The 25,090-nt window shown below is 39.8% G+C and overlaps 1 protein-coding gene across 1 annotated transcript in view; it reads right to left on the bottom strand.

Annotated features, from left to right (window-relative positions):
• cntn3a.1 (contactin 3a, tandem duplicate 1) overlaps positions 1 to 25,090 on the bottom strand; it is an 87,380-nt gene that overhangs the window by 47,271 nt on the left and 15,019 nt on the right. Inside the window, exons 3-5 of the mRNA XM_079675426.1 lie at positions 20,541 to 20,673; positions 15,140 to 15,315; positions 4,024 to 4,119 (exon numbers count right to left, since the gene is read on the bottom strand). Coding sequence (XP_079531552.1) covers positions 4,024 to 4,119; positions 15,140 to 15,315; positions 20,541 to 20,673 — 405 coding nt within the window. The remainder of the gene's footprint in view (positions 1 to 4,023; positions 4,120 to 15,139; positions 15,316 to 20,540; positions 20,674 to 25,090) is intronic.

Here is a 25,090-nt window from a genome sequence, read left to right as displayed (position 1 = left end):
ATGCTTTTTCAGCAAATATGTTAGAAAATTGGAGATGAGTCATCCTAAAGCACATCTCAGCATCCTCAGCATCTCCATCAATAGGCATAATCTGAGATGACAGCTGCCAAATATATTGTCAGAAAATGGATCGTTCCAAGCACATTGCAAGGTCTCTAGAGAAAAGCTATGATCCATCGCAAAAGGAAGGAGGAAGGGGATGCTGGTACACATAAAAGCAGTCTGTATGCTGTTGGTCGGCAGGACAAAAGCATGCTCTGGCTGTGTTTATTCGGTACGGGCAAAACAGCAGGGAAGCAATCTGACCCAGTTTGAATGAATATAAAAATGATTAGCATTAAAGTTCCATTCACCCAAATCAAATGATTGTCGACAGTCTGAGAGCACTAATACTAATATTACCATTTTAAAATCCTTGTGCTCCATTGTATCTTGCATGTTTCATTCATGATCAGTTCTGATAACTTATAAGCACAAAATGTGTAAAGGTCGACTTGAAAATCACTTTTCCTCTCTTTAGCTTCTGGGTGCTAAGTTTAATGCATCCATTTTTTGGGGGATTTCCGATCCGGATTTGTATGTTAAACTTTTGTACCATCGTTTTAGGCAGAGGTTCTATATTTTGGAGTAAAGCCCATTGTCCCTACATCCATGTTCTTAATTAAACTTTTAAGACAGAGGGGCTTTATAGAAAGTTGGGTCATGGAAAACGCAGCAAAAGCCATAGCTATCCAGCATGTTTAAACTTGAATCCTTTTATCAGTTATCTGATATAACATGTCCATGCAATGAGAGAGAGCACTTAAGCCAACTATAGTAGGAGTTTATATAGCTCATTGACAATATGGAACATTAGTCTTTTCTCTGAATCTTATATAATGAAATGATGATGACAGAACATATAACAGGCCGACTGTACAGACTCTGTATGAGCGTGGATGAAGCTATCGTTCCTTTTTAAGAGCAGGTAAGGGCTTCTTATGAGACTGCATGTGACAGATATGGGCCAGGTGCAATGTAACGGTGTTAGTTACTGACAACAACCCCTCCCCTAGTCCCAAATGATCAGCATCATGCTGTTGGAGGGAGGTCCACAGGGAGTTTGGAGTCTAAATAAAAAGAAGCAAGTTTTGGTGACAAATGACAGACAAGATGAACATGAATTATTTAAGAGAATTATTGAAAGAGTCTATTAACATTTCCCTAGAGCAAAAAACATCAAGAGCCAGATATTTTATCTCATGATGATTTAGTCAAATTTCTACCCAAACACACACACACACACATTCATCTTGGTAAACATCTGTGGAGTGTGAAGTTGTGAAATATGCAAGATTGCAGTCACAACAAAGCAACTGGAGTTTATGTAACATCAGAACCCGGGGAGTTTCTTGAATTTTATGAAATGTTGTTTATAATAAGACGTGTTACATTTTTAATGCCAATATAAAGCAATGGTGTCCTGAAATCCCCTTATCGAACAAGAATATGGCAATGAAAGATGACAAAACCACCAGTTCTATAAAAGGTCAAACATTACATTTCCTCAGCCATAAATAAAAAATGTGTGACACATGACTACCATGAGTCAGAACGAAAAATAAATGGATTTACACGATTAGAGGAGGTGAGTTCAAAGGTTTTTGAAAGGACACATGTGATGTGTTTCAAAGAGGTGAAGCTCCCTCCTGCTGTTAACATGAATACAATGAGATTCATCATCAGATGTGCTTTTCAATGCTGAACATCCAGGTCTGATTTTTGTATTATGAGCCTGGACAAGGCCATTCAATACTTCCTTTCCTTTTTAGAGCCTGGCTGAAGCCTTCCTGAATAATTCTCGAGGTTTGTGAATGGAAATGTGAACAATTGCCTAAAGGTTATAGCTCCCTTTCAGTTTTCTTTTATTCCCATCACGAAAGAACCAGGTGACATGAGCCATACATGTATTTCTTTAAAAATAGTTGTTATTGTGTCATGTGTCCTCAGACAATTGCAAACCAACATCTTCTATTTGTTTTCAGGTGTCTGGGAAGTAATCTATTTCAAAATGGTCTGTTTGACTATGCGTAACTGGCACACACTGCTAATATTACATTTCAATTTAGATTACATATCACATTTTAAGTAATATTTTCTGGATTCAGCTTGTAAGGATTGTTAGCACATTATAAGAATAGGAGAATAAGAAATCAATCACTTGCTATGTAAAGAAACAAGAGCAGTTGCTATTGAGATATTCATGCTTTGTAAACCAGCAAATCCACTATGTGAGACTCAATCGATTAGAACAAATCAAACAACTGTATGCGACATTCAAAACTTAACAATAAACAATATCAAGCTGTGCTTAAATGGTATAACCTAAACTGATGTCAGCATTCATTAAATACGCAAGTAATCTAGATTATTGTCTTGTCTCGAAGGTGCCTTAAAGGTGACTCATTAAATACCTCAATACATAATCAAGTAAATGAATGCTTGGTCACTGAATATCTCCTCCCTTTCTGATTGCCGTGTCGTACTGTACTGCAGCCTGTTTGGTTAGTATGTGCAAACTACCCATAATGAATTGGCACAGCAGGTAATGTTTCCAAGAAGAAGTCAGTCAATGTCAACTCATTTCTGCACTGTCTAGGCCGTGCCAAACTCCTTGTCCATGCACTCTCTCCCAAATTGTAAATATTCGCCTGGTGCCTGCACAATTGCCTCCAAAAAATAAAGCTTCTTGAAGTAAATTAGACAGATGTTTGCACATTTGACCTGACTGAAACAGTGTGGTTTACCTAGAGATAATGAATGAACTATTGAATTTAAATGGTCTACATATTTTGGGCAATGTCATGACACAGCGCACCACAGCTGATATTTTTTTGTTTAGATTTGAGCCGGCTGGAGTGTTTTGGCGTTTGGAAATCTTCCACCGGGGGATGTGGTTTAAAAAAAAGCCATTACACTACGAGGCTGCCAAAAGTAAGCATATGGCTCATTGTTCCAGCTCCACTTGTAAGCACAAGGTGAGATGTCTCATTATAACACAGCATACAACAAAGGACTACAAACAAAACATTATTCTAAGGTGAGCCGGTGGCTTAGTGATGAAAAAACATTCTATTTCATTGTTGGAGCTCAACCGTTTCGCACAGAAACACTGGACTAAAGTTTAGACAAACAATACCAACAATAATCTGTTTGTATGACATATATAACATACAGCACCTGAAGGGTTTCCATTTTTAAGATGCTTCCTGATGGATAGCAACCTTATAGCAAGAAATATTCACTTTGGTTACTCTGTATGATATAATAAGTGTAAGCTAAGGTGGTCCAGGGTCGCGATATTTTGTCAGTAAAAACCGACATTGGGTGGTCTTTAGCACATTCTAATGCAGCTATTTTCTCGTATGCACTGATCTTGATTATTGCATATTTTAATTTAATCTGACACATTTAATGAAAGAGTACTAGAGTAACAGACGCTCGTTTCGCTCTTTAAAGCTGATCTTCAGAAATAATGGCTGAAACCACTCCCCCCCCCCTGCTGTGTTCAGTATGTTACATTACATCCTGATTCTCCAAAAGTGGAGAATTACATTCTGCCGTGCTGCTAGAACTACAATCCATTACCAGAACCCTGTGTAGGAGTTAATAACATTGGATGCTAACTCTCAATGATAATGTCATTGATGCAAAGTACTGATGTGAAGCAGACAAAGCACCTTCAGAGAGAGGCTCCATTACTCAGCCTGGCAGGGGCCCAGACACCGACAGCCTCTCCGTCTGCATGCCAAAGTCTTTCCTCCCTCCCCCTTTGAAAATCAAGCTGATAGGCCAGAGTGTCCTAAAGTAAAAATGACTCACTCCACTGACCTCAACAACACAAACAAAGGGCCAGGAAATCTGCGGGCGGGAGCACGAATGTGACTTCCAGATTAGTAAATGAGTCTTCACTGATACTGAGTTTTTGTTAAAAAGCTGTGATTGTGTAAGTGATTAGGATGATGGAAGAGTAGTCCGTCTTACCTCCAGAGTGCGGAGGCGGGCCGCACAGAAGGACCACTCCTTGACCTTCACGGACCCTCACTGGACTTCTTCTCTGGGTCTTGAAGTTCTCCATGTCTGGAAACCAAAAAAGAAACAAAGCCAAATATAATCAATTCATTCTTTACAAAAGAAGCCATAAGCACACAGGACGTGCAAAGTTGTTTACAGAGGTAAACATGTACTTTATATCTGCAGCTGCTCAATCATTTCATATCTGTCTAGAACACAGCTACAGCTGAGTTTAACAGTGCCATATGATGCAGAACTTTTGCACATTTTCATGAAACACGCTATGTTTGCATAAATGCAGACAAAGTGCTGTAAAGACCTAAACACTCCTGACCGGAGCAGAAAGCAATTCTTCAAGTATAAGTCACACATGAGTGAATTTAATTGGAATTGCGTATGGTTATCACTTTCTGTGTTTCATCCATTGCACACAGACCAGTAACAATTAAATGACTAAGACTGAAACGTCATTTGTATGGAGACCGATTACTTGTTGACAACTTGCTAAGAAAAAACAAATAGAGCCTGCAATCCTTGAACACTTTGCCTTTTCTTGCCTGCTGTGTTTCTTGGAGATATCGCAAGCAGTGCAGCCAAATATGCGGCTGCCATATAATGACATAATCAAGACTGAATTCTAAAAAAGGCAGAAAGAATGCAAAACTGACACCTCCTGTGTACAAGCACAGCAGGATGAGCCCCTGCATAATAAAACAGTACGTGCTCTTTGCAGACCTTGTGAGTAATGGAAAGCTGCAACCAGCAGAACTGCCTTACATTATCACCATCGAAAGCAGCTTTTCCATGGTTCACAATTGATTAAGTGGAAAGCTTCTGTATGACTTCACAAATTATTAAGTAGATCATTAGGTTTTTTTCATTTTTGGAGCAGACAGATTGTGTGGATGCTTGAGCAGCCAATTTTTAGACTATAGCTGATCCATGGGTAACAATCACATAAGCCTGTCTGTGCATGAACAGATTGAGCACAGTTAGGTACCCTCTGGACTGCAAGCCATCTACAGTATACTCTGGATCCCTGGACGTGAAAGCGAATGTAAGAAATGTATTTATCTATTACTTTATTGATGTGTATGCCAGAAATGTTTATAAAAACAATCAATATCAGACCAGATGTTCACGTTATATCATGCCTAACTTCACGCTTAGAGTATAATTATTAGATGAACTATTCTAAAAAGAAATGTTGTATTTTGATTGTATCTTGCTATCACAACCAAAGTCGAAAGCTTGAGACTGTCAGCATATCCAATAGTTGATACAAGTTTTTGCTTGCAGATACAAAGAACCAGTATAAGAGAGAAACAAAATCGCTGATCAAAACATATAAATACTCTCTTATTTGATCTGTTTTTAAAAAATATATTAGACTTACAAACTGATTTAATTAAACAAGACTTGGAGTCCAAAGCCACACTAACAGTTCTGTGAGCCTGCACTTTAATGCTTTGTGGTAATCAGTTTATTAACATGCCCACATTTACAAAGTGAAGTATACTGTCATCGTCACGGTGTAAACCAATGCTGTATAAAATAGCTTGTACACTGGCTAGATACATTCTAGTTTCAGCAGTTCAATATTTATTCTATCTCCCTGCACACTAGCTCTGTAGATCTGATTGAGTTTCGTAGGCCAAGCAACTGTGGCTAAATTGTGTTAGAATAATAGGCACATAGCATGCTAACCTACAGAATAAGTCATTTCAGTAAGCATACAGTCATCATAAAGACAATTTCATTTATTTATTAATACATTCTGTTCAAAATTGCCCATTGTTTTTTATTGGCAATTTCTATCAGCATGTTGATTTAACTATGCACAGCTTCCCTCCATATAACCTGCTTTTCACGAGTGCCCAACACATCTTACTTATATTTAACCATCATACGAAATACCAGGACCCAAGCACCTGCTGTCCCTTATAATTACATTTATGTTTCTGTTTTTTTATACTTTGACATGTAAAAATGTCTGCTTCTAGAAAGCCTATACTCACTCAAAACCACAATTGTAAATCTGCAGGTGGTGCTGGTGAAGTCAGGAGGATTCGTCCTATGTCGACCATGATAAAACATTTACAACATTCCAATCAATGACAGAGCACACTGATATCCCTACCGCAATAGTTCATCTCAAAATGAAGGAGCCTTTTGCAGCTTTCTTTTGTTTTAAGTTGCTTCATTATTTCAGCTGCAAGTATTTTGGCTTAGAGAGGCAAACAGCTATCTGATAAAATATGAAACAGAAGCTGCTCTGGAAGGGCCGCTACCTGTTGAGTCAGACAGTACGGCAGCTGCAGGAGCACCGTCTCACAATGGTTTGATGTTGTGAATTGTTTGGTTTGAGTTAATATTGTGCACAGTGGTATTTTGAATGCTGATAAGAAATAATACACTCTCTACTGTTGGTCGTCTGCAGAGTCAGTTTTTCAACTGTGACGCAACCTGTACCATTTCTTATGCTCAATATGTGTGTGGATTAAGACAGAAAATAAGTGTGTGTACTGCCCTCAGAGTAAGCTACCTGATCAATTCAAACAATCGAATAACTTCATTATTATTATGTTTTTTAACTAGACTTATTATCATCATAGTTTTTTTCAAGTAATTATGTATACCGTATTTTCCGGCTATACAGTAAATCGCGATCTTTTTATTACCTGTCTGGCTGGTCCTGCGACTTATACTCCGAAAGTGTCTTATATTGAATTTGATCTGACTGCGTTCAAACTCCGGCCAATACTCATTAAACTGAGTGCCCTCCAACTAGGCCACTGGCCACGACAATATCCCCTCCAAATTCCTCAGAGACACAGCAACCGCCATCACACCAGTCATAGCTCACATAATTAACCTCTCCATAAAACAGGGAAAAATACCCAAAGACTTCAAAATTGCAAGAGTAACCCCCCTGCACAAAAAGGGCAGCAAATTGGACCCAGGCAACTACCGCCCTGTTTCTATACTTACCTCCATCTCGAAAGTCATGGAAAAAATAGTATATGAACAGGTCGAAAAGTACCTCGCAGACAAGAAACTAATCTATGAATTTCAATCTGGCTTTAGAACATCCCACTCCACTGACACATGCCTTCTTTATTTAAACGATCACATCAAACAAGAGGTGGACGAGGGCAAATACTGCGGCATGGTGATGCTGGACCTGCAAAAGGCTTTCGACACTGTCAATCACCCCATTCTGATTGACAAGCTAAAAGCAATTGGTTTTGATAAACTATCGGTGAGCTGGATGCAATCCTACCTGGAGGGGAGAGAACAGATGGTGGAGGTAAACGGTACTCTGTCCCCCACCCTCCCAGTGAGCTGTGGTGTTCCACAAGGAAGCATATTAGGTCCGTTACTGTTCCTAATTTATGCAAATGACATGTCATCAGCATGTGACTGCAACTTGTTCCTGTTCGCGGACGACTCAGCCCTGCTGGTCTCTGACAGGAGCAGATTGCAGGTTGAAAAAACCCTCAGCTCCGAGCTCGGCAGAATCTGCACCTGGCTCGCCGATAATAAATTATCATTACACCTGGGTAAAACAGAGTCCATTCTCTTCGGTTCGAAACCTAATCTCAGCAAAACCGACGACTTCTCAGTTGCAGTGGGTGACATTATTGTCACAAGTAAGAAGGAAATTACTTACCTAGGATCTATTCTTGAGGCAAACCTCTCCTGTGACAAAATGGCATCCAATGTAATAAAACAAGTCAATCAAAGAACTAGATTCCTATACCGCATCTCCTCTCTGATAAACAACAACACCCTGAAAACTCTGGCAAGAGCACTCATTCAAGGGTACTATGACTATGCTTGCACGTCATGGTACCATAGCACCTCCAAGGCGCTAAAAATAAAACTTCAAACATCACAAAATAAACTGGTCAGACTACTGCTTGACCTTTCATCTAGAACCCACCTCACCTCTGCCCACTTTGACAACCTAGGATGGCTTAGAGTAGATGACAGAGTACAGCTACTTGCAATGGGCCTGGTCTACAAGATCCAATACACCTCTATGGTACCCATGTACATGTCAACATTCTTCCCAAAGGTCAAGGAATATCATGATCATAACACCAGAGGGAGCTCCACAAATCATGTAAAACCCAGATTTGGCACAAAAAAAGGGGAATACACGTTTCGCAATTATGCCACATCAAGGTGGAACGCTCTTCCCACTACTGTAAAGGAAAGTAAAACTATACTTACCTTCAAAACCTCTCTTAAAGACCACCTTCGGGGGAGAGCATTGCAAAACTGGCTCTGGTAATGGTACAAATCTCAACCTGTCGTACAATGGACAGCTTCCCCCCCCATCTATGTATATACTCGCATTTTAGACTCTGTTACTAACTGTATATCTGTAGACTTGGTATGTCTTAAATGTCCGGTTAGGATGTATTAGAACGAAATCTAAAATGAAATTTGTAAGTAAGCCATCTGTATGTAAAAAAACACCTGTATGTAAATTGTAAATAAGCCATCTGTATGTCAAATATGTCTTATATGTCTTAAATGATATGATGAATTGGAAATGGGGGACCCTGATGTAAACAAGACGAAAGTCTTTCTCTGGTCTGCATCCCCTTAACAATTGTATGTTTTGAGCTGTACTGTACTTTACCCAATATACAAGCTGTTAATAAACTTTTCAATCAATCAATCAATCAATGGCACTGTATACAATCGTGACAACAGAAAACTGCTGTACCACTGAAGAAGAAAAAAGTCACGGCAACCGGGAAGATGAGTCATGCAACTTTCCAGGATGTTGTGGGATGGATCGACACAGCATGGGCTTCAGTGACGACCGACACCATCCTGTCGGGATTCAGAAAGGTCTAATTGGAGCTGATTCTGATGGAGAGTCTGAGGACAGCCCGGAGCAGGACATGCTGCTTTATCGACAACTCTGTGTCACTGTTACGGAGCTTACACACGGCGGCGTGCGTTGAAGCTTCAACGCTTCTGCCCATTCACTTTGAATGGGCTGACGTCACGCGGAGCAAAGTGTAACGGCCCGTCCACACACAGGCATGAAAAAAATCGTGAAAAACCTCGATGCTGGGCGTATCTGAAGCTTGGCGATTTCACACGCCCAAGGCGACCAACAACCAATCAGGAATCTCCCAGGAATCTCCCGCCCACCCCCGGCATACAAAGCCTGTCTATTCAATGTTAAAACTAAGTAAACTGGATATAAACTCTCCAAACAGGTGAAAACCTACCAGTTTCACCAACTGTCTCTGCCACCTCCCTCCATGCCTGGTTCCTCCGGTTTAGGTCCCGGTAGGTGAACAGAGAGCAGTCGTAAAGGACCGGGACATTTCCTACAGCGATGATTAATTTATCCTCCATTTTATAACATATGGAAAAGACTGCAGCGGTATCTGCATACATTACACGCGGTTTGATTGGCTAGCGCTTGCACTGGCGGGATTTGCATAAACGGGATTTGATTGGCTGATGCCAGCTTTGCAAGCATTGGGAGCATCAAAAGTTGAACATTGCTCAACTTTTGATGCTCACGATGCTTGCAAAGCCATGCTCCGCTCCCCACAATGCAGTTCGGCAAAGATTAAAAATCTTCTACGTCACCCCATTCAAGTGAATGGGCAAAGCTTTGAAAGATTTTTTTCATGCCTGTGTGTGGACGGCCCGTAAGCGTTGCTTGCTTCAAAAGTAGAGCAATGTTCTACTTTTGAAGCTTCGACGGAACCGTCAGCCAATCGAATCATATGCCAGTACAAGCTCTAGCCAATCAAACCGTGTGCTTGTTTGTCCGGGGCGGGAGATTCATGTGATTGGTTGTTGGTCGAGCGTCAGACACGCCGCCGTGTGTAAGCCAGTTTCAACGTACGCCGCCGTGTGTAAGCTCCGTTAAACACTTCTGCCAGAGTTAGCGAAAGTGTTTAACTTGGACACAGATGATGAAGACTTCAGTAGATAAATGCGACTTATATACCGAAGCGACTTATATATGTTTTTTTTCTCTTAATGACACATTTTTTGATAAGAGCAACTTATACACATGTGCGACTTATAGTCCGGAAAAATACGGTACAGAACGTGTCAAAAATAGCCAAAAAGTGCTTTACAAAGTGCCGAAATAATGCATTAAAACAAATAGAGCAAAACATGTATGTCACAATGAACAAAGGACAAAATAAAATAAAATGTACATATACATTCCCACATTCATAACATATCCAGTACATACAGTTTATACAGTAGATCTACCGAGACATATAATAAAAGCTGTGATAAATGTTCTATCTTGCATGCATAGATGTCATTTGTTTTGAATTGCAAAATACTCATATTACAATACATTTTAATAAATAAATAAAATACTTGTTTACTGTCAGTTTATCGGCTGCAGATGTAAAGAGAATTCTGAACTTTAAATAAAAGAAAGGACTTCATTCACAAATAAAATGGTTTGCAAACAAATGACTATGCAACAACCACTCATATCCACTCTTTCCCACTGAGTGGAACAGCTCATGAGAGGCACCTGCTCTTAACAAGCATTTATGTATGTGTGGCTGGTCAAGCGAGCACAACGTTTGTTTAGAAACAGTGAGTTAAATCAAATATTTTACCATCACTACAATGAAATATCGCACCAGAAGTTTCCTGCCATGCCCTTTCCATCAGAAGATGCTGTGAACAACAAAAAGGGCCAGATTTGACTGTAAAATCAGGTTAACATATTAGAATATATCAGAGTCGCTTAACTCACACAGAGTGAATCTCTCCCGATCAATATTCCTTTGGAGTATGGCGGGGCGTAAATGAGCTAGACACAGTAAAAGCCAACAATGCCTGACAACCCAAGCTGTTCTGCGCCCCGTGGATCATCTTATCAAGCCCATCACGGCTCCGCATCGCCATGTGCTTCTCCATGGCAGGGTTCAGGCTATTTTGAGTGCTTTCAGATCCATGAAATTGGATGTGAATTTGCATTTTTGTGCTAGCTACATCAATGTGACACATTGTAATGAATAGGAGGCGATTTGAGAGAAGCAAAATTGCCCCATTCTGCTGGAGTGTGAGCTCGAGGGCAATTTGTGATATGGTTACATTTGTCACATAACCATTTGGACAAAAGGCATAAAGAGTTTTAAAAACTTTCCAAAGTGAGCTTTTTTTAAAGCTCTCTAGCTATGGCATCGTTTCCTTCAATTATGGGTTATTCTGTATTTCTCATGAGAGCCGACCAGTCAAAGAGGCATTGGGTAGAATTCACCAAAAATAACATTATTGGGATATTTGAGCTTTGACAGAAAAACGTGGTATTAATGCAACTAGTAAAGTGAACCAAATGGTGGCTTTAGATTAAATACCAGGTTAATAGAATGCATCAATCAATAACCAAGGTTGTTGGGACAAATGTTACACTTGACCAGTACAAAATCTCTCTTTAATATTAAAACATATTTGAATGGCAGGCGAACTAACATTGCTATCCTTTAAGGATTAAATATAAGGAAACTATAAAAAAATCTGACAAAAGTGCCAAACACATCAGATTTAAAAGAGGCATTTACTTTTTCTTTCCAAACCAAAGTAGTTGGAAAGTGGAAACAGCCAAGGCCGTCTGTGAGTTAGTCACCTCCCATCCATCTGTAGTTTAACAATAAATGGGAAGAGCCTTCGATCCAATTTAAATGGGATGACATTCACTAATTTTCCATCTTCACCTGCTAATGCCATCTTTCTATAGAGACTTTTTACGGAACCACTTACTTTGCCTGAATCATTAAAAAAGGTAGAAACGCATTTTAATACATTTAAAATTCATGAGACAAAATAAAAATAATTGATAAAAAGGTAAAGTATGGGGCGGTTATGCTTTAGCCAAGGACATGTCAGATTTATTCTCCCACTGTTGTGCTCTCTACACACTTTACTGAATCAAATTATAGTTGCACTCAAAACCAACAACAATTCTTAAGCTAGTTCCCAATCTCTTCCGACCACTGCACTCATTTGGTCGACTAATGTCTCTCTGTCAAGCCATCAACTGAATTTATGTTTGAGGTTTTTTTCAACAATGGCTTGTGTCTTTAAAATGTGCACTGGAACTCTCTTTTTGTAACTTGCCTGAAATATGCTGTACAAAGGGTAGGATTAAAATATTATCAAATGTAAAAACATGTATTGGTCAATGGCAATAGCAGGAAAATGGGCAACACCAAAAAATGTTTCGCATGGAATGTTGACCAATGGCCCACCTAGATAATTAATTATGACAATATTAAGATATTTCAAGGATCCAATGCAGCATTTTAACATCAACCATTCTCCATAAAAACATATACAAACATGACCACCTAAAACCTAAAAACAGGCAAAGTTTACAATCTGCTACACTTGATTCATTGTCACTTTGGATACTCCTGATTTATGGACAGCACCATTTTGCACAGACTTCTCACCTCCCAAATAACAAGTTTATTCTGCTCTAAAATGTCTATTTTCTAATAAAACACATATTATTTGCAGCTACTGTACATACAGTACAGTAGAAAGGAAATGGATGACAAATGGTACAATTGTAAACTTAATCCCTGTCTACTTGAATATTTAAAATAAAAAAGCTGCAATCAACAAGTTGTCATATGTGGTAACCATAAGGGTGAAAAATAAATGAATACTGGTAGACGGTTGAAAACAATTATCCCTCATTTTTGTCTTCCGGTCTTCCCTCACTTGCTCTCCGGTTCTCAGAGAAGCACCATGCAGTGAACCCCCAACAGTGAGTGACACCTGACATTTGATCAGTGATAAACATCAAAGGGGCCTAATTCCTACAGAGCTATACCGCTGGTGTCTCCTGACAATTACAACGCTGTTGTGAAGGACTGCATTCAGAAAAAACCTGCAGCCATCTTCTCTTAAAATAGAATTTGAAACGCAGATTGAGCACTTAGCATCACAGTGCTGATGGAAAATGTTATTGTCCCTTCCTCTGATGCTCTCAAGCTCAAAACAGGCTACATTTTCACCTGAGGCAAGAGCAATGAATAAAGAGTATGGAGCTGATGGAAATGAGAGAGGCAAGAAAAAAATGGAGATCTAAATCTTGCAAAGTAATTATACAGATAAGGCAGTAAAGCTGGTAAGAATTATGTGCAATCACAGAACCGAATATGATAGGAGAAATCATCAGCAGCAAGATACAAGGGAGACACATCCTGCATTGCTTTCATAAATACCGCTATTTCACCCTTCGTTAAACACTGTGTTACTCTTCGTGGCTCTATAAGTAGCACAGCATTTAGGCTGTAGCATGTTCCTTTCAGGACAGGCATCCCTTTACACTTTGCCGGCATTGCAGGCCTTCCAATTGGTTGTATAATGTTGCATCTTGCATCAGCGAAAATCCTTACGCTTACACCAAAAACATCCCTTGGTTATCGAAGCAGATTGAGTTTCCTAATCTCCAACTAGATTATTCCTTCCAGCACTCTCAGCATGCAAGCAGAGCCTTTTAAATATTTAAGTCTGCATTGTCAACAGGATCAAGAACCTTTATACTTTTAGTGGTTTAAACCCCTAGCAGATGGTAACAGAGAGTGTTATATCATCCATCCAGAGGATTACAAATGTGGGCTATCTTTACTCTCATGTATGCACTACACATGTGTTCAATGGACATTCAAAGTTACAGGACATCATTAGGTGATGCAGAACTTCCACATTGTTTTAGTTCACCAAATGTACAGTATAAGGACTTCAATGAATTATTCCCAGAATATATTACAGAGGAGTACAATGGTTGATATTGAGTATGCTGTTATTATGGTATATTTGTTTTTTTAAACACTTTATAAAATTGCATATTTTGTAGATCATGTTTCATCCTTCTTTAATGGCCTTTATCTTGCTATTTTTCTCACAGCGTTATTACAGCACAGAGAACGACGCAAGTCCCTTGGTGTTTGAAAAAGCATATTGAGCTACTCTGAGTCCGAGTCTGTTACAAATGACATGACACTGACTCTCATAACAGGCTGCTCCTCCATGAATTATTCCCTTGACCTAAGGCCCCTTCAATCATAGAGAACACTTAATTAAGTTAAACCACAAGCAATAAATAAGACAGATGACACATCAGCACCGATGCTTGTCCTCATCTGTTGACAAAAGCAGCAGGACCCAGGTCAGACCCAGGCAATGGATGAGACCAATCACAATGACATACAGCCCAGATCAGGCCTCCAAAATTGATAGGAAATGTGAATATGATCAACAGCCTGCTGGCAGCCCAGGGCACCGATTTGTACTACATGCTGAAGATTTAATGCTGCTTTGTGACAATGAAGCACCAAATTGTGGCTAGATGGATGCTCTCCATGCCAAGGATCATCTCTGCGTCGATGGCAGAGAAACAGACATCAGAATTCAATCTGGCTGCACCATCTGTTCCCAGATATCAGGGCTGTCATTTGATATGAGCTGCCCATCAAGAGGGGACGCCTCAAGTTCACCTTGTGATCACATGTGCCTCAGATTGTGGTCTTATAAAACGTGATGGATGAAGCCTGTAAAGCATCAACTATACGGGGTCTGTCAAGGCCCACCACACAATCATCACAGGGGTGTGAGATGTTAAGCAGAGTAAACAGCAGCACTGGAGCTTTAATCAATCATTAAAGGATCAAAAACACAGCGTGACAGGAACATGGCCTGTTAATTTGCGTTTTCTCATAATTAACTTTAACGCTATCAGACTACTGTAAGAGTCTCTTGTCGCTGCTGGAGAAGATCAGGTCTGACAACAAACAATTTCCAGAGAATCCTACAGGGTCATTATATTTTCAGTGAACCAGAACGTCTGATGTTTAAGGAAACTTTCCCTTTCCAAGGCAAACAAAAGCAGCAGTGAACTCAAAGGAACCCAAGTTGAATTGAGGTGAACTAAACTCAACTCGGAAGGAAAACTAATAATGAGAAGAACACAAATAGCTTAATACAATAATACAAAACTAGTATTACAAATGATTTAGCAGTGACAAATTGCTTGGTAAATATAATATAGACTTACAGGCAATGTGTAGACTGGCCTCTCTGCTGACGATGGTGCCCAAGGAGTTTGATGCCAGGCACTGATAGATGCCGATATCCTCCTCTTTGTTCAGTTGGCTGATGTGTAAGTTTCCTCCCATGAGAGAGTAGCGTGATCCTAGTCTGGGAATGACGAAAGAGTCGTTGAGCTTCCACCTGAGAATGTAAGATTCACAACAAAAGATCCTTACCACAGAACGTTAAGATGCCCAGTAACATGTCATACGCATTGTACATTTCAAAAAGAGAGTACCCAGTCATCTAAACTGCAAACAAACTGCCATTTTCTGTATAGAGCAGACATAAATAACACAGTTTGATGTGTGTTTTAGCAAAACTGAAATGAATATAACTGAAAGGAAAAGCAATCAGAAACCCTCATCTCATAAGAGTGTTTATTTCTATTCAGTTTTTTTCTCATACATCGCCTTCTTGCAAATCAAATGGTTTTCATTTCTGTGATATTTTCTTTTTTGCCAACTTGTCCATCAATGACAACCACATGAAGGAGGCCCTTTCACCGTGGATCAAAATTCCCCCATCAAATCATAGTGATCATCAAAAGGGAGGGACAAGCACTAAGGGCCAGATGCATACAACGCTATGTATATTCAATAATACAACTGTGTGTAGACAGGAATTTGCATATGCCTTATTTTCGTCAGATGAATAAAGCCGCAATGTGTATATTTCTGATTATTTGTTGTAAGTGTTGATCTTTATGGAACTGGGGGCATCTGGACAAGCCTAATTTCCACATCTAACAGTGATGGATGTAGAAACACAGTTGAACCACTCATTATCCCTTTGAATGAGAAATTATCATCCAACATGGCTAAGGCTATTTGTAGTAGACGTACCAGTAGTTCTATGTAAATACAGTTTTTAGAAGTTCTTTAAACTTAAGTTGGCACATAGTACACACATACACAGCATAGCACATACACATAGTGAACACCTTTAAGGAAAGCCTAATTTGGTGCATAGCTTGTGTGTGTGTATTGTGAGGGGGATTGCACGGTAGATAGAGACGCATGTATCAGTGGGGAAAAAAAGTATTTAGTCAGCCACCAATTGTGCAAGTTTTCCCACTTAAAAAGATGAGAGAAAAATATTGTCTCTCATAGTTGTCTCTCAAATATGAGAGACAAAATGAGAAAAAAAAATCCAGAAAATCACATTGTCTGATTTTTAAAGAATTTATTTGCAAATGATGGTGGCAAGTAAGTATTTGGTCAATAACAAAAGTTCATCTCAATACTTTGTTATATACCCTTTGCTGGCAATGACAGAGGTCAAATGTTTTCTGTAAGTCTTCACAAGGTTTTCACACACTGTTGCTGGTATTTTTGGCCCATTCCTCCATGCAGATCTCCTCTAGAGCAGTGATCTTTTGGGGCTGTCGCTGGGCCACACGGACTTTCAACTCCCTCCAAAGATTTTCTATGGGGTTGAGATCTGGAGACTGGCTAGGCAACTCCAGGACCTTGAAATGCTTCTTACGAAGCCACTCCTTCGTTGTCCGGGCGGTGTGTTTGGGATCATTGTCATGCTGAAAGACCCAGCCACGTTTCATCTTCAATGCCCTTGCTGATGGAAGGAGGTTTTCACTCAAAATCTCACGATACATGGCCCCATTCATTCTTTCCTTTACACGGGTCAGTCGTCCTGGTCCCTTTGCAGAAAAACAGCCCCAAAGCATGATGTTTCCACCCCCATGTTTCACAGTAGGTATGGTGTTCTTTGGATGCAACTCAGCATTCTTTCTCCTCCAAACACGTCTAGTTGAGTTTAGTTTGGTTTCATCTGACCATATGACATTCTCCCAATCCTCTTCTGGATCATCTAAATGCTCTCTAGCAAACTTCAGACGGGCCTGGACATGTACTGGCTTAAGCAGGGGGACACGTCTGGCACTGCAGGATTTGAGTCCCTGGCGGCGTAGTGTGTTACTGATGGTAGCCTTTGTTACTTTGGTCCCAGCTCTCTGCAGCTCATTGACTAGGTCCCCCCGTGTGGTTCTGGGATTTTTGCTCACCGTTCTTGTGATCATTTTGACCCCACAGGGTGAGATCTTGCGTGGAGCCCCAGATCGAGGGAGATTATCAGTGGTCTTGTATGTCTTCAATTTTCTAATAATTGCTCCCATAGTTGATTTCTTCACACCAAGCTGCTTACCTATTGCAGATTCAGTCTTCCTAGCCTGGTGCAGGTCTACAATTTTGTTTCTGGCGTCCTTTGACAGCTCTTTGGTCTTGGCCATAGTGGAGTTTGGAGTGTGACTGTTTGAGGTTTTGGACAGGTGTCTTTTATACTGATAACGAGTTCAAACAGGTGCCATTAATACAGTTAACAAGTGGAGGACAGAGGAGGCTCTTAAAGAAGAAGTTACAGGTCTGTGAGAGCCAGAAATCTTGTTTGTTTGTAGGTGACCAAATACTTATTTTCCACCATAATTTGCAAATCAATTCTTTAAAAATCAGACAATGTGATTTTCTGGATTTTCTTTTCTCATTTTGTCTCTCATAGTTGAGGTATACCTAGGATGAAAATGACAGGCCTCTCTCATCTTTTTAAGTGGGAGAACTTGCACAATTGGTGGCTGACTAAATACTTTTTTGCCCCACTGTATGTGTGTGATGGTTTGAAGTGAACACTGTAGCTGTGAACAGTATCTGCTCGCAACCAGCTAATTGAATTGAAGGGAGTTTCAGGCCTTTCAGTTGGACGAGCAATTATAATTTTTAGTGACAAGCGGCTCTCAGCGTTTTTGACAAAGTATGCATGAGGTGCGCATATCCTCAATTCTCTGTCTTATTTGATAATTTCTAGTTTGGAGTGAGAAAGTAAGTGAACATTGTTAATTAATCGGGGCCCAGGAGTGCTGAAACAGAATGGCGTGTGTGTGTGTGTGTGTGTGTGTGTGTGTGTGTGTGTGTGTGTGTGTGTGTGTGTGTGCGTGCGTGCGTGTGTGTGTGTGTGTGTGTGTGTGTGTGTGTGTGTGTGTGTGTGTGTGTGTGTGTGTGTGTGTGTGTGTGTGTGTGTGTGTGTGTGTGTGTGTGTGTGTGTGTGTGTGTGTGTGTGTGTGTGTGTGTGTGTGTGTGTGTGTGTGTGTGTGTGTGTGTGTGTGTGTGTGTGTGTGTGTGTGAAGAAGAGAGAGAGACCAGCAATATCCAATTGCCAGACATCAGCATTTAACTTTGCCAGATCTATGTGTGGTTTGATTTAGAAGACTTACTGTATGGTGTTTACTTTGCATAATTAATGCTTATGGTCTAAGAAAACCTGCTCAGTTGATGATGGCAGTTCAAACAAATGCAGCATGATCATAATGTCATACATTTTAATATAGACTACAAGGCTTTGTTTCTATTCACTGTGAACAGCAAATGTAAAACACATGAACAAATTTAAATAAATGTCATTCAGAAACTTTTTCTATTCAGATACATTGCATCAAGGTTGTCTGTATAATTCCAAGGCGAAGGTAGTGTTAAAATAGCACTTTCATTCGCAAATCAAATCACATTAAAACGGAATGAAAAGGAGAAAAAGGAGGAGAGTAAACAAAGACTAACAAGAAAAGTGACACTAGCAACTCTCAATAAATGGCTTTTCATCGAGGAAACAATACACAATTAAGTTCAATGTTAGCTCCTCAGACTTGATTAGGTTTTCAAAGCTCTCTCAGAAAATAGCAGCTTGAGGTTTCTATTCCTGACTTTCTTCCTCCTTTTTTAGGGGTAAGGATTTATACAAAGACAGCGGGTTGCTGGGTTGAAGAAGGGAGAGACATATGCAGTGGAGCGGTGCTCAACGGCAGATTGGATGATTAGATTGATTTAGTGATTTGGTGTTGCAGCTGAAAGTAGTCCAAGAGCTCCAGATGAGACAAATCAAGGAGCCATGGTGACAACTTGAAGTGGGGGCTTTATGCCGTAGCGGTCATCGGGGAGTCTCAGACACATTTATTTGCCCTTGACGACACTGAAATAGACCTGTTTTTTCTTTTTATCAGCATATGGGTTATTGTGCTGGAACAAGTTGCGTTTGGTTTAAAAGAAGGAAATTACCAGGGCAGTGACGCTAATATGATGCATGCTGACTGAACTAACAACACAGCAATGTCCATCTGAATATCAGGCCCATTATTAAAAAGGGATGAAAGCTTATGATCTGAAAATCACTTCTTAATGTGGTACTGTATATCAACTGCCGCAGTTGGTGGCACTAGCTGTAATTAAATAGCTCATTAAAGCAACATTTGATTTGATATGGAGCCGGGCACGCTCTCAGAACTTGATTTCAAAAAGGGCAAAGAAACTTGCCCATTTGACCTAATTAAATGATCATTTTAAAAAGAAGGACTATCCAGAGTGGGAGGAATAGCGACTGATAGCTTAAAAAATATGCAGCTGATCCAAGTGATACGATCTTGTACATTCATTTCAATTAGTGCCCATTAGGCATAACACCAAGGATCTTCAAGCTACATTACCGGCCGCATATGCTGTTGTATGAGGGATCGTTTCAACCTATTACACATTAAATGCTTGGCTTCGCAATTTGCATTTAATTACGATGACAGGAGTACAACAGCTATGTGGCCTCGTTTGATAGATTATGAATTAATAGCTTATGCGCTTATTGCACTTTAAAGAGAATCATTGTTTGTCATTTGTTTTCATTTGTTATAATTTTGGAGGCACAGAACTTGGGCATTCATTTATTTCTAACACACTTGGTGCTCAACCTCTCACAGCCAGTGTACTGAACAAGGACAATGACAGCAGCAGTTATCCCACACATTAGTCCACCCTGTGAGTTGAGTAATGTTTAGAACTGAAATTAGATTTCTGGTGCTAATGTCTATGCTACGGTGGGCAGTGATGCTGTACATATCCTGTAACTGAAGCAGAGAAAGGATGGATATCTCCTGCCACATTATTTCTGGTACTCGCGATACACTATATAAACTACGCATGTTTCTCGTCTCCACTTGATCTCTGTCATGAGAGCAGAAGAGTTTTGATGCATGATACTCTTGGGTCACTTGATCTTTCAAATGGTTAGTGTTACGGATGACAGGAAGCTCTCAAAGTGAATTATAAAGCGGATCAATGTCCACCAGCCAATGCAAATATGCAATTGACCAACAACAGAGGCCAATTAATTCATCATTCTCATATTAACACTGACAGTGACGCCAAGTGCTGCAGGCCGTGAGCAGCAGTGAGCCATAAGGTCCACAAATCCTCAGCTCGCACAGGGCGATAAATCCAGTCTCTATTTGTTATAAGTACAAATGTTGCCCTTGAAAGCATAAAGAAAGTTCAGCATTGTAAAAATGTTGTGCATAGAGCCATGCCTGGAGGTTTTACCTGTAGAAGGGTGTTGGGTGTCCCTGGGCCTCACAGCTGAACACCACTTCTCTGCGATTCTCGCCAGGTTGAAGGGGGAACACCACACTGCCGGGTTGTTTGGTGAACACAGGCCGCAGCAGGACTCCGTTTCCTTGGAGGAGAACCAACAAAAATAGATCAGCTTTGATGTCCTGGTACAACACGAGTGTTTACAGAGGCAGGAAGCAAGTGGAGAATCAGTACTGCACAAGAGAAGGTTACATCACTATACAGTAGCATCTCTGCTTAGTATGGATCTGTTGTCTATGTGAGCAGAAACCATGAGCAAAAAAAAGGTATAATCGGTTGGTGACCTTCATAAAAACTTTACCGCAAAAATGTGAATGTGAAGACTTGTCAAAGGCACTCTGCAACGCCACAGTGCAATTGGATCTTAACACATTACAACATTTTCCCAGGGGACGTGATTCAATAAGAAATAAAATGCCAGAACAAATGCTGAGAGTAATATAGTCTCACTTTAAATCGACCCATCATTTGAGCCTATAAAATGGTGCCCTTTAGGACTCAGAGGGAAGAAAAGCCAACACATTTAGTTTATTGAAGGAAATATAAGGGGCTAAAGAGTTGATGTATTTCCTGAATAAAAAAAACCTACACTTATTCTTGTGTTCTTGTCTTTATTATGTTTGTGCAAATATTTAGAATATAATTTATATAACACAGCCCAAAATAATGAAATACATTTCTGGAGGGATAATACAGCATTGGTGAAAAAAACGAAAACAGAAACAACAAAGTCAGCATCATTGTTAGTGTGACATCCATTTCCTAGTTAATCACAAAGCTACAAAAGTAAATGCATGTTGTGCTGGCAAAGTCTACAGTAAGAGTGACCCATGGGGAAGTCAACATTTCCCAGGAATAAAAATGTCTTTCTGTGACGGAAGGGAATTAATTTGGATATGTCAGAATACACTTGCATTCTGTGATGATACAGAAGGGGGAAGATTATGTAGGTAGGGTCACTCATTTGTATGAGAGGCAGGTATCCCTTTCAAGTTTGTGGCGCTGTGGGAGAACAGCTTTATCCTCAAGACTCAAAATAACTGTCTGAGAGGGTGGGGATGCTTGACAAGGGACCTTGTACGCTGATTGTTCCTCTCCACAAGGATAAACCTCTCAGAACATTACAGAGAATAAAAGGCTGCCTAATTATAATCTCTGTTAGATGAAGCGTGTACCTCGAAGCAGCGTTGAGAGAAGATTGATTACCAGAAGACACCGCATGTACAGTCCATACTCAAACACACATCCTCACACTTGTTGTACACAAACTGGGAAGGATGACAAAGCCTGTGGTAAACATGAGATGAATCACTGTGCCTTATTACATTGATAAATGATTCCAGTTATCAAGTCAAAAACATTTGCGTTCAGCATCGTTTTGAAGAATGCTCAAATTGGGCCAATTCAGCTGGCAGCCCCTACAACATAATCCAGCTTTTTAGTTATTAATAATTACTTGAACTCGCAAAATTTCAAGTCAGAACTCAAAGCCAAATCAAGAGATGTTTTATTTCATCTGGTAATAACTCATTTAATTGAATACAAACTGAACAGTATTTTTGGGCTTGTTCCAACACATAAGTTTGTTCCCCTACCTGAATAATACCTCAGCCCAAAGGCGATATTGCATGGTGCGCAATCTAGTGTTTGGGAATCCTGTTGCATAGTCTTCATTAATGATGTACAGCCAGGCTTAGGGAGTAACTGAATACACAACATGGCTTTAAGTGATTAGGAAAAAAGTATTCCATCAGAGGATAACAATTTAAGAATATAGAATGATATACTACAATGCTTATGCGCACATACAGTAACAACACTGCATGATATTAGTCTCACACAATCGCCTCTAATGATAGTAGAAACAAATATTTTTGGATGTAGAGGAGAAGAGTGGGAAATCACATTTCAGGGCAAGTTATTGCAAAGCAGGATTTTATGAGAAATGTCCAGTCCATAAAGGTTATTCTTATTATCCTATTATTCTTTGAGTCATTAAATGATGACAGCACTTTCACAGCTGGAAGGCATAACTCGCTCAGTAGCAGGATGATTTTCCCCTTTTACAAAGTTAATTGTAAAATGACAGCATTTCTATGTTCTCTTCACTTACAGATTTAGTATTTAGGTCATCCACAAGATTTCATCAAGTTGTGTAACTATAGTTAGTTATTAATAATTATTTTTTGATAGTATCAGAATGCATACAAGTCTAAAGACTGTGAAATGGTTGATTCATTGTCACAGCAGTTTTGTGTTCTAACAAATGAATGCAGACATGCGCTGCAGTGGCTCTTCCTCAATTTATTTTCATGACCAGCTGATTAAGACTGTGGTAAAACGTTTTTTGGAGCGCAGTGAGCGTTTCATGGTGCTTATTTAATGTGTTGGACCCTGCACTTATCACTGGCACCCTGCTGCTGCCACACTTAAAGCACAAACAACGGCCCAACAGAACAACTGGCAGTATCTCTGCTGCACCCACAAGTAAACAACCTAATCGTGCTGAACCATGTCTGTGAGAACATTTTTGCATAACCTTGGTGTTTATTGCACTCTTAATCAATCCAAAAGTGTGCTGCAAACCTTACTCAATATTCAATTAATACGAGACTAATCAACACAGATATTTGTTTGCCACCCTGGTTTATCTAGTTTATGGCAGCAATGAACTGACCCGATCTTGGCAGCACCATGGAAACAGTTATTCTAATGGTGAATGAGTGCCAGAATAATAATAAGGTATTTTGGCTCTGGGGGCTGTGCCTGGGGGCTGAGTTCAACCTGATGCAAACTCTCTGAAACTCTTTTTTTGCATTCATGAAATGAATGTAAGATACGGTAGGAAAAAGCAGAATCTTTTTCAGACTTTCTGGTAATCAAACACAGGAATTTGACACACTACAGCAGACTTAGAGATACAAGCTGAACACACTGAGACCTGTTTTGTAGAGAAAAAAACATATTAGTGGCAGTGATCAGAATCAGAATAACAATACGGTTATTAGTCCCACAGAGGGGAAATGTACATTGTTACAGCAAAAGGAAAGTGGCCAAATATTGATAAGGGGCATGCATTCAATTCTAAAGATAACAATTTATTCAAACCTTGATTTAACCAGACTACTACAGAAATACTTCTGCCAAAAGTTTAAAATGTTTTAAAATGTTAAAATAACATTGACATTTCTGTTGATAGATTGTGTACTGCTTAAGGGAACTAAGAAAGTCAAGGGACATGTTTAAACCTGTGTGTCAGAATCTGATTGCAGGTCCAACTCTGAGCACCCCAGAGCAAGGAAAGCAAAATCCTGAAAAAGCTCTCTATCAGAGGAGTGCACTGATCCAGAATCCTAACAGGAAGTTGATTGCACAATGCTGCAGGACCGAGATGGAGGTCATTATGAAAGGGGTCTTTAAAAATAAAATGGGTCGCCTGCACTCATATCTGTCACCTGCTGCCAGATGGTGATATGTGCAGCTGTTTTCGGAGGCTCCTCACACAACACAAGATTCAGCAGCGAAGCACAAGTGGAAGGCAGAGGGAGCTGTTTAGGAGACTGAAATAAAAACTAATCTCAAATTCAATAGTAGCTGACAGCAAATGAATTCCTCCAGCTTACCTCAGCATGAATAAACAGGCACATGGGGAGTTGGCTGTGGGGGAGGTATCGGTCGTTTGTGAGGTCCCAAATCCATTCGTTTCAGCTCAGGGTTTTATGCATCAAATAAATAAAAAAGCCAATCTTGCTTTTTAAAGCATCTTTCCCCTCTGTCCAGGCCGATAAGGCAAACATTTAAGGTTTCTCATTCAGAGGCAGCAAATGTTACCCCGGAGCAGAAGTAAGGTTTGGCTTGTTTTGAGCAAAGTATGGAGTCGATCACATCTGTTTTAAATATTATATCTGTGAAACTTGTTTTCCAAGGTTCCATCAATATTTTAACATTCAACAGTAAAATACACCAGTAAAAATGATTTAAAACTGCTCTTATATTGAAAGGAGATGGATACTGTGTGGTGATTCCAGTACTAATATAAGGTAGCAACAAAATAAAGAAACATGTACAAATAAATAGCATTACATATAAACAAATATGATCCAGCATTCTTTATTGCTAGGACTATACGGTGCTGTACTGCAGAATATTGTTTATGAAGTTAATTACATTTTTAGCAACACAGTAGGTAGTAAGAAGAAGGTGGCCCACACGTTACCAACCAATATCCAACCATGTCACACGATTCTCAAGCTAACCAAAGCAAATGCATCTATAATTCAATAACACCCCTTGTATCCAGGGTACCCAATGCCATGTTCGCTGCAGACACACATAATTGATTATGTCCAGTCCCATATGTGGGAATGGCAAATTGCACCTATTTCTTGTTGTTTCCTCTGTTAAATTTCTACATAAACCCAGCAATGCATTGCTTCTAAGAATGCCATTTGTCATCTAATTGCAGTAATATTGCAACTATTACCTCCTCAAGAAATGTT

This window comes from Notothenia rossii, assembly GCF_949606895.1.
Source record: "Notothenia rossii genome assembly, chromosome: 4".
NCBI lineage: Eukaryota > Metazoa > Chordata > Actinopteri > Perciformes > Nototheniidae > Notothenia > Notothenia rossii.
Note: the sequence above shows the minus strand (reverse complement) of the source record. Positions and strands in the feature narration are given on the sequence as shown.